Source organism: Pseudophryne corroboree, chromosome 2 (genome assembly GCF_028390025.1).
Source record: "Pseudophryne corroboree isolate aPseCor3 chromosome 2, aPseCor3.hap2, whole genome shotgun sequence".
Classification (NCBI taxonomy): domain Eukaryota; kingdom Metazoa; phylum Chordata; class Amphibia; order Anura; family Myobatrachidae; genus Pseudophryne; species Pseudophryne corroboree.
In genome coordinates this window covers 444052744-444063398 of record NC_086445.1, presented here as the reverse complement: position 1 = coordinate 444063398, position 10655 = coordinate 444052744, and the positions used below count along the sequence as shown (strand labels likewise).

The 10655-nt window shown below is 42.0% G+C and overlaps 1 protein-coding gene across 3 annotated transcripts in view; it reads right to left on the bottom strand.

Moving 5' to 3' along the window:
• Positions 1-7558: 7558 nt before the first annotated feature.
• The window catches only part of KSR1 (kinase suppressor of ras 1), a 369929-nt gene continuing 366832 nt past the window's right edge, over positions 7559-10655 (bottom strand). For all 3 annotated transcript variants that reach the window (XM_063953668.1, XM_063953666.1, XM_063953667.1), the window contains one exon: positions 7559-7930. In XM_063953668.1, the coding sequence (XP_063809738.1) occupies positions 7852-7930 (79 nt within the window). In that variant the 3' untranslated portion in view covers positions 7559-7851. The remainder of the gene's footprint in view (positions 7931-10655) is intronic.

Here is a 10655-nt window from a genome sequence, read left to right as displayed (position 1 = left end):
TACGTCTTTAATATGCTCCTTAGTTAGCAAAATAGTATCCCTGTCAAGGGAATCAATGTTATCTGACAGGGAATCAGACCATGATGCTGCAGCACTACACATCCATGCTGAAGCAATAGCAGGTCTCAGTATAGTACCTGAGTGTGTATACACAGACTTCAGGATAGCCTCCTGCTTTCTATCTGCAGGCTCCTTTAAGGCGGCCGTATCCTGAGACGGCAGTGCCACCTTTTTTGATAAGCGTGTGAGCGCCTTGTCCACCCTAGGGGATGTCTCCCAGCGTAGCCTATCCATTGGCGGGAAAGGGTACGCCATTAGTAACCGTTTAGAAATCACTAGTTTCTTATCTGGGGAACACCACGCTTCTTCACACAATTCATTTAACTCATCAGATGGGGGAAAAGTCACTGGCTGCTTTTTCTCCCCAAACATAATACCCTTTTTTGTGGTAACCGGGTTAATGTCAGAAATGTGCAACACATTTTTCATTGCCGTAATCATACATCGGATGGCCCTTGTGGATTGTACATTTGTCTCATCCTCGTCGACACTAGAGTCAGACTCCGTGTCGACATCTGTGTCTGCCATCTGAGGTAGCAGGCGTTTTTGAGCCACTGATGGCCTCTGAGACGTTTGGGCAGGCGCGGGCTGAGATGCCGGCTGTCCCAAAGCTGTTACGTCATCGAACCTTTTATGCAAGGAGTTGACACTGTCGGTTAATACCTTCCACATATCCATCCACTCTGGTGTCGGCCCCGCAGGGGGCGACATCACACTTATCGGCTCCTGCTCCGCCTCCACGTAAGCGTCCTCATCAAACATGTCGACACAGCCGTACCGACACACCGCACACACACACAGGGAATGCTCTGACTGAGGACAGGACCCCACAAAGTCCTTTGGGGAGACAGAGAGAGAGTATGCCAGCACACACCACAGCGCTATATAACCAGGGATTTACACTAAAGTGAGTGATTTTTCCCTATAGCAGCTTATTATACACAGTTTGCGCCTAAATTTAGTGCCCCCCCTCTCTTTTTTACCCTTGAAGCCTGGAAACTGCAGGGGAAAGCCTGGGGAGCTGCCTTCCAGCGGAGCTGTGAAGAGAAAATGGCTCCTGTGTGCTGAGGAAGATAGCCCCGCCCCTTTCTCGGCGGACTTCTCCCGCTTTTTTATATGCTTTATAGCGGGGGATTATGCACATATACAGTTTATTAGCTGTATTATGTGCTATTTAGCCATGTAAGGTACTCTAATTGCTGCCCAGGGCGCTTCCCCCCCCAGCGCCCTGCACCCATCAGTGACCGGAGTGTGTGGTGTGCAGAGGGAGCAATGGCGCACAGCTGCAGTGCTGTGCGCTACCTTAATGAAGACCGGAGTCTTCAGCCGCCGATTTTCAACTTCTCTTCGGTTCTTCTGGCTCTGCAAGGGGGACGGCGGCGCTGCTCAGGGACCGGACGACCGAGGACTGGGCCTGTGTTCGATCCCTCTGGAGCTAATGGTGTCCAGTAGCCTAAGAAGCCCAAGCTAGCTGCAAGCAGGTAGGTTCGCTTCTCTCCCCTCAGTCCCACGTAGCAGTGAGTCTGTTGCCAGCAGATCTCACTGAAAATAAAAAACCTAACAAATACTTTCTTTCTAGGAAGCTCAGGAGAGCCCCTAGAGTGCATCCAGCTCTGGCCGGGCACAGAATCTAACTGAGGTCTGGAGGAGGGGCATAGAGGGAGGAGCCAGTGCACACCAGATGTAGTACCTAATCTTTCTTTAAAGAGTGCCCAGTCTCCTGCGGAGCCCGTCTATTCCCCATGGTCCTTACGGAGTACCCAGCATCCACTAGGACATCAGAGAAATGATAATTTTATTGGTAACATTCAAATGATTTAATAGTTTAATGGCCTACTGCCTATACAGTATGTGAAATCCCATCATTCTATGACAAAGGTGGCAACTCACACCCTGGTTATCACTAAAACTAGCTAATCATTCACAAAACAGTAAACATTAAAGACGGAAACGCCCTTTAGGTTATGGGTTTTCAAATACTTTAACAAGCCTTTTAATTCTGCCCATGTTTATTACAGGTGCAGTTTCTTATTATATATGGGGGTGTGAAGTACACATACAGTAAACTGGTAAAAAGAAAAACTATTTTAGGAATAAAGGCACACTCCATGTGTGCATAGACTATACAGTATATTTATCACACCAATAGCCACACCTCTGCTACTGTAACTCGGGGAATATCCTACTCTATATCATAGGCAAACGCAGAGGGGTTCCGGTTGCCCTCTTGGCCAGAAGCTTAAATTATTACACTAGCATTAGTATAAAATATGATTACTAGAGCTGTCACCACAACATGCTGTTCAAGAGACAGAGCAGAGCTGCTGCACATGCCCGGTGGTAGCAGCTTCTCCTGCCACGTTTGCTGTGTGTGTAGATCTGAGCCCTCAATCAGTGCACTGGACCAGAGAGTGGCTGCCAGGAAGAAGAGACAGGGCCTTACCATGAGGGGGGAGAATGTGTGCTTAGAACTGCAGTTCTGTCTCTACTGGTTCTATTACGTTTGTGTCTTTATTTATTATGGGATGTTTAAACTTTTCCTGACCACTTAAGCTACATATGTTTGGTACAGCCTATACCTTAGACCATCTATAGTGTTAAATATTAATACTGTATTTCATACAGTGTCTGGTCTATAAAAAATCCAATGTGTACATTAATGTCCAGGGTTGGTACCAGGTTCTTCTACTGCTCCCCCAGACTCCCGCACTTCCTCCAATGTGCCATAGAGTGGAAGTTTATATATGCCACATGTATGAAGCAAAACTGCAAATACATACATCATTGAGGGATGAGGCTTTCATGACAGACACAAATGTGCACTTTTATTGTAGTTTAGTGGTTAAAAGCCAGCGACAATGGGGTTGAGGGGTGTTAGGGGAAATGGGGAGGAATTGTTTAGTTATATATAATGCTAAATAGCACAAATGCATCCTAAGGGACATTGTGAATCATTAGCAAGAAATGTAGCAATAACTTTTATTATGTCTTCTCTACTTTGGTACATACCAACTTAATCCACGGTGTCTCAAATCTGGTCCTCAGGGATCACTCACAGTAGGTGTTTCCAGATTTCACAGAATCACAAATACAATTATTAATACAACCTTTGTACTGTATCTGTGAATAGGCGTTCGTCAATAATTAACGTGCCTGTGCTCCAGCTAGAGGATATGGAAAACATGCACTGTTAGGGTACCTTGAGGACTGGGTATGACCAACCCTGATTAATCAATGTAACAGTGACAATAGCTGGGACTATGCCAAAAAGTAGCTCTGTGCAGCCTGAAACACCAAAATAGCAATGCGAGGCACAGGCATAGATGCCACACACTTTGTAAATCAGAACAACTAGGATACTTTATTACTATTAGAATAAGTAAAGTCATTTTCATATTTCTGACTTTGTAATATGTTCATTATTATGCTGTGCACTATACCCTAATATATTGACCTCTCTGCTTATTTAACATGTTTTGTTACCCTGACCCAATTAATCTTTTTTTAGGATAAATACATCTACTGCAAAGTTGTCTGCAGCATTCTGGGCCTATGTCATTTCTGTAGAAGAGACATTCGTGATTGGAATTAGCCACACAAATCACTCTGCCATTGAAGTATACACATGCACACCCACTTATAGCACCTGCCTCAGTGTGCATCCCACAACCTTATAATGACAGAGGGGATAAGAGACAAACAGAACAATCCTCATATTTACAATATAGACAGGTGCGCTCATACAGCGTACATCGCCTTCACACATGGGGGAGAAGTGGTATCACCTCCTCTTACATCTACCCCTGTATGTGCTACCAATGGAGTAGCCTTAGGTTTTTATCAAAATCATGTTATAAACGTGTTTACTTTTTATTTAAATTATACAACTACTGCAAAACATGTACAGTCCCAACTACAGCTGTGGCAAATGTTAGCAGACAATCTTTACAGCAGAACGTGATTAGATTTTATAGGTAAGAGGAGTTACAAGTGTCACTTGATATCACATTTCTACTGTTTAACAGAGTCATAAAGTGCAGTATTACAGAGCCACATCTGTTTATTTCATCTTGAACCCTGTATTGCTTTTTCATATTATTTCCAAAAGTGCTTCTGAAGTGGTAACTCAAATATTGCTGAGTGTGTGCGTACTGCTGCCTTGTCCCATTCCTGTTCCCGAGAGGCGGCTGGTTAATGTAGCAGATCAAGTATTTGCCAAAGCTCTGTGTTACGTTATGCAGTGGGAACCCATGCCATCCTAGGTCCTCTTTCTCACCTGGAGACACTACTGTATGTTACAATCTAACCTCACATTTTTATTGGACACTTCCATAACTTTTCAAGAGGCCAGCTGGTAATAAAACGAGGAAAACCAAAACTAAACAAACAGCAAAAAATGTATCCAACCACTTTAAAGTCTTTGTCTAAAACCATTTTTTTTATTATGTAGTAAATATGGCAGTAGATAAAATGAGCATTATACTTTAGACATGGCTATAGTGATCATTAACCACTTAACCGACTATTTTTCCCTTCAAAACCGTTCATATAGTTGTTGGTTTGTAAAAATTTTTTTATATAGTTTAAAAAGTATTCTTTAAAATATTTAAATATATTATGCACATCTGCAGAACGGATCTCCTCGTCATAAACTGGGGGACACAGTGGGGCGGCACAGTCGCATGTGATCTGACCATGCCAGTTAGGTTGTTAATGGCAGAGAATTATCATGGAGCTTATACTAGACTCTCCGGTAACCTGTAGCACTTCCCAGCTGTTCTACATGGGGAGAGAAGGTAGTCTACAGAGACAGCTAATTGTAACCTTCTACATGTACTCAGATTCGGCAGTGATCTCTGAGCAATCAAGATACTCATTACCGCAAACTACAGTTTCTGAAATGTATACATGTATATAGGTAGAGTACAACCACTGTAACCAAACTCATACGAGACTCTACTATAGGGTAATGCTTCTATTATCCAGGGTTATCCTATCTATATCCAGTACCATCAACCTCATAAATGCTACGGTCACAGTCTGTCTTTCCTTTACACTGAACTCATACATTATCAGCAATTAAATAAAAAAGGCCTTACTACTTCTAGATGACTCAGGATGTAAATCCTTCATTCTCGTCTTGCGGATGAAGAAATGATCAACTGTGACATTGGACTAGTTTGAATGCAATATTTGTACTCATACACGTACAAGGGCTGACAGTCCTTCCATAAGGCTCAATAATGTATACCACACTACTGAAGTCACACCACTTCCACTAGCCTTAGGCTCTTGAAACAGGCAGATTGTGCCTCAATCCTATACATACACCTAATCCCATACATTTGCTGTAAAACACTTTCAGATCTATAGTTAGGTACAGGTTTTCCAATTGTTCAGCTTTGCATTCCAGAACATATTTTACTTGGAGGTTTCCATTTGTGTAATGCTTTGACAATACATATAACCCTTGTATCAAGCAAAGTGCCCCATGCTCTGGTAGTACTTGCAGAATTTATCCATACTATTAATGCATCTCTGCTATACATTAACTTTGATATTAACAGAACACAAATTTAACATATATTGGGCGTTACGACTAAAATTCTCATATGTAGTAATTCCAGTGATATATTACATCTGTGCTCTCCAGCTAAAGCAGAGATCTGCTCTCAATACAGAAATGATGAAATAGAGAAGTAAACCTGTGGACAATGTGATGAGGGTTGTGTTCTGACCATGTATCATGTGTGGTTATAGGCAATCACACTAATTGGGTTAAATTTGTCCATTTGCACAATAAAAAAAATAAAAAATAGACTTAGGGGTATATTTGCCAAAAGCGATTCTCATCGATGGAATTTAATCCAAATCAATGTAGTGTTTCAAGGGTTAAAACACACACTTTATTAACATTTAAAAATGTATATAAAATTACAATTTGTTAGTAAATGTGTAGTTTCAGCTCCTGAAACACAACATCAACATAGATCGATTTTGCATCGGTTTGAATTGATAAAAATCAATGAAAAATTACCTTTGGTAATACCCTTTAGGACCGGATTCAATTACATGCAGTAATTTACCACACTGGGAAAAAGGTAGTAGCCGCTGCCATATGTTACCCATAGAGTCCGGGAAAAGTTCCCAGAGCTATGGGTTAACAGCTTTGTGGCACCTGCGATCAGGGCATTTAACGCAGACTACTGTTCTAGTCTCCTCAGGCTTGAACAGAAATGTGTGTTAACTGCAGCCTGAGGGCTGATCGCGGGATGCCACTGGCTATAACTGAATAGCCCTGGCAGAACAATTAGCTCATGGTAATTAACTGCAGCTAGTTCAATTTGGGCTTAAGGGGGACATTTACTAAGCAGTGATAAGAGCGGAGAAGTGAACCAGTGGAGAAGTGGCCCCATCAACCAATCAGCAGCTCTGTATCATTCTATAGTATGCAAATTATAGATGTTACTTCAGTGCTGATTGGTTGCCATGGGCAACTTCTCCACTGGCTCACTTCTCTGCTCTTATCACTGCTTAGTAAATGTCCCTCTTAGTCTTAATTGGCCTCTCAAGTATATAGTCATATTAGACATAGATCAAAGTGCATGCTAGTCAACAGCAAATGGACCGGCCCCACCATCACTATTAGCCAACATTTATACCAGTTCTACACCTGGTGCAAAATATCAGTCAGCAGCCAGATGGATCTCTTCATACGCTCAACTCTGGATCTACACCTCCGTCGACGTGCCTATGCCACACTTACGTGTAAGTGCCCTGTTGTCGCCCAGTCACATCCAATCAGCAACAAGCGCAAAAGTGGATATATGGCCAAGATGAATGTGCCTGTGAATCACTAGTAAAAACGTACGCTTGGCATGTACATGTGCGCAGTATGAATAATCACTAGATCCATACAACATACGGGTTTCTGTGCAGCTCTGAATCAAACCCCAAGTCACTATGAGGAGCACTGCAACATGAGGTAACGATCATGGTAAAACTGGTATGTGACGCATGGTGACAGACCAGGAAAATGTTACATTTGTGTTAGTGGAATTTAGGCATAATATTTAAAATTATGTAAAAAAAAAAAAAAAAAGTCCCAATAATTCTCTTTAAAAGGTCCCATCCATTTATCAGTGTATTCTGTATGTTCTTAGCAGCAAGGGTCACAGTTTAGTCTAAGAAAAAATGAATCTGGTTTTGATTGATCATCACAGTTATATGTAGTATTATGATTTGTTGTGGGTAATAATTGTGTTATCTATCTAAACAACCAAAACCTCTGCGGATACTGCATCAAAACATTCTAGATGGCATTACTAACTATAGATGCTCCCTACAAAGCAAATATATTTTACTTCTATGTATTGCCTGTCATGAGCGAACTATGGTTTAGGCATAAAAGGACCATTTCATTGTATTAAGGTGGAGCAACACCAATAGTGACACCTCTAGAGTGATTGAGAAGAAATGATATAGCTTAGAAAAAAAAGAAAAAAAACAGTCACATTTATTCATTTTCATTAACACAATACAACTCACATGCCTAAAATAATATGTAAACAACCAAAACAGCAGGTAGAGTTAAAGCTTAGGCCATTCAGTGCTGGAAGTGATAGGCAAAGCTAAGCTTTGTTCCTGTTCAGTGCAGAATGGGTTAATGCAAATTCAGTAAGAGAGAGAGAGATTGAATCCAACATAGGGAGTCATCACTGGCTGCAATTCCAATCTCTGCCGGCTGCTGCAGCATCAGGTGGACAGGACAGTGAGATATCCCATGGCAGACTAGATCTTTTGGTTACCCTGCTCCAAGACTCCCAGGCCAAACCTTTCAAAACGGGGGATACTTTTGCTACTGTTAATGCTGGAAGAAGGGGAACAAAACAGACATTAAAACCATTTCAAGTTGCACTTCACCCACTTTACAAAAATGATTAGAATTAATTATTGGTAAAAGACTGTGCAACAAAAAGGCAGCAATCTGGCAAATGGTGGGTGAATAGGTCCTGTGCGGGTGACACGTAATAAATCCCTCGCAAATATATACATCAGCTTAAATCACAGTTGCAGAAGATACTGTATACAGTACATGTCAGTAAATTTACAGTTACTGTTTGTACATTGTGGTTCTTTATAACATATAATAGTATTTACTCTATTAAATAAGTGTTCCTCCACCCACCAAGTATATGGTACAAACAGAACCGTTATTTTATCATTTCTCATACTTCCACATTGCTGCCTGTAATGACAAAATTAGTCAATAACCTATACTGTCCTACCTACTTCTACTGAAACATTGTGGGGTAGACCACAAGATAAGTCCGTGTCATTGGTGAAAAGAGGAACCAGCAAAATATTACATAGGCTGCTGACCCAAGGCAAGATCAGGAGGAGGGCACGGGATGCAGTTACAACATGATGAGGTGCAGGCCCAGCACTGAAGGAACATACAGAGCAGCAGGGCAAATGCAACTCCTTGCTTTCTGCATCACTGTACATGTATAACCGGCTGTCCAAACACAGAGCACAGTAATGCTAGACTTCAGAAAATGTATTGCTTTTAATGGCAAAGTTATTGTCCTGCAGTTACTGTACTTAAATTTACATTTTACCACTGGAAAATAGGGCACAATGTGGTGAAAGCCTTGTGGTACAGTATTCTAACTCTCCCCCCCCCCCCTCCCCCCCCCCAAAATCACTCCTTATGCACATCTAATCAAGACACAGCAGTCTCTTCCAGTAGTGGCTAACTGTACAGGCCCTGATTAATCTCAAAAGCCTCCAAGCACACAGGCCTGCAAAACAGATTTATGCCGCATACACATGGTGCGATTCTGCCTTTGTGGCAGATTTGCACTGTGTGCTTCCCTTGATCATCCCAGAGCCAAAATCCACCTATATTGGCTATACACACGGTGTGATTTTGGCGATTTTTTCTATGGTCAATTTTGACTACAATGTACTATACAATGTACTAGATTGTACACTTTATAGTCAAAATTAACCTGCCTGCAGAGTCTATTTTTACATGCGATGCCGACCCCGCAGGAGTGTGCACCAGCATCGCAAGCTGTATACACGCGGTGCAATATGCACTATGTTTACTACTGATATGGACTATATAAGTCCATATCGGTAGTTAAAATTGCACCATGTGTATGCCCCTTAAAGGTCCCCAAAAACTGATTGGTATTGTTAAATCAGGTTGTCTAACATGTTGGATTTCACAGATGAATTGGTGCTGTAGATTGCTAGTGTATAGTAACAATCAGCAGATTTGCAGACCCTTTCTAGTAACTGATGAGCCTTTCAAGATTGTCAAATCTGTATTTGCTGAAAATTATCTGCAAATCAATGAAAAATATCTGGAATGTATGGGCGCAGATTGGTGGATTGGGGAATCGTTAAATCTGGAGAAGAAACTCAGAGTCTGCAGATTGTTTTTTTTTCTATTACTGATATATGGGGGCCTTAACACTGCGCAACTGGAGGCTTGGAGAGACTAGGGATGGAAACCTAAGGCTGGGGCCACACACAGCATTTTCGAACGGGACCAGCTCGGCAGGAAGGAGCTTTTTTTCGATTTTCGCCGGATTTTTTGCGTTTTCGCCGGATGTCACAGAACGGCATCTGGCCAGTGCCACTACTGCATTTCAAGTAGAACACAGTGCGGCACAGCCGTACTGTGTGAACACATACATTCAAATGTATGTGTTCTACTTGAAATCTGGTAGTCCTGTCATCCTGCTCAACTGCAGCGCTGAGGTCAGACCCGGCGGGTGCGGCATATGTGTAGACGGCCAGATAGAAAGACCATGTGCAGGCTCCTTCCTTCTGAGCGGGACTCCCTGAAACGCAATGTGTGGCCCAAGCCTTAGGTTGATTAGCTTGTGGTGACAGGAGACTGGAGTTCGCTTAGGTCATTGCTGATTTGTACATATCAAAGATAAACATTCTGCAGAGGTAATAGATTGTGTACATCTATGAAGACCCAATCCATTCCACAAATGAACCATCAGCACATTGGTATGTAACACATTGTCATAGACATCCATAGGTTCTAAAGGTTGTTTTATAACTGGACAGATATTTACCGTTAAAATATAGATAAGTAGATTGTACCACAGTGCAAGATGACTGTAAAAACTGCAATAATTAGCTGTTATTTGGTCGACAATCTTAAAAACACACATACACATACACACAGAGGCGGAAACAGTGCTTATTAGAAGTACACAGAAGAAAAGCACCCAGTGCATTGAATACACTAGACTGCTGGTAACCCTGCTTTAGTAGAAGTTACTGCTGGCTCAGTGCTTGAGAGACTAGATACACAGCTGGTCCTATGATTAGTGCAGAGTAGATTTCTTGCAGTCAGAATCAGTTATTTAAGCACACAGCCCACACCAAGAGAATAGCGGCGGGAAAAGATCAAAGCGGCAGATACATCCAAAGGGTTAAAAAAAGGTTTTCTATTATTGGTGATTATTTGTTTTGTGGATGGTAGGTAATGTCCACGAAGCTGTAGATTAGCAGAAGACGCATGGAAGCATGCAAGGCAGAGCCCAGTTAGATGGCCAGCAGCT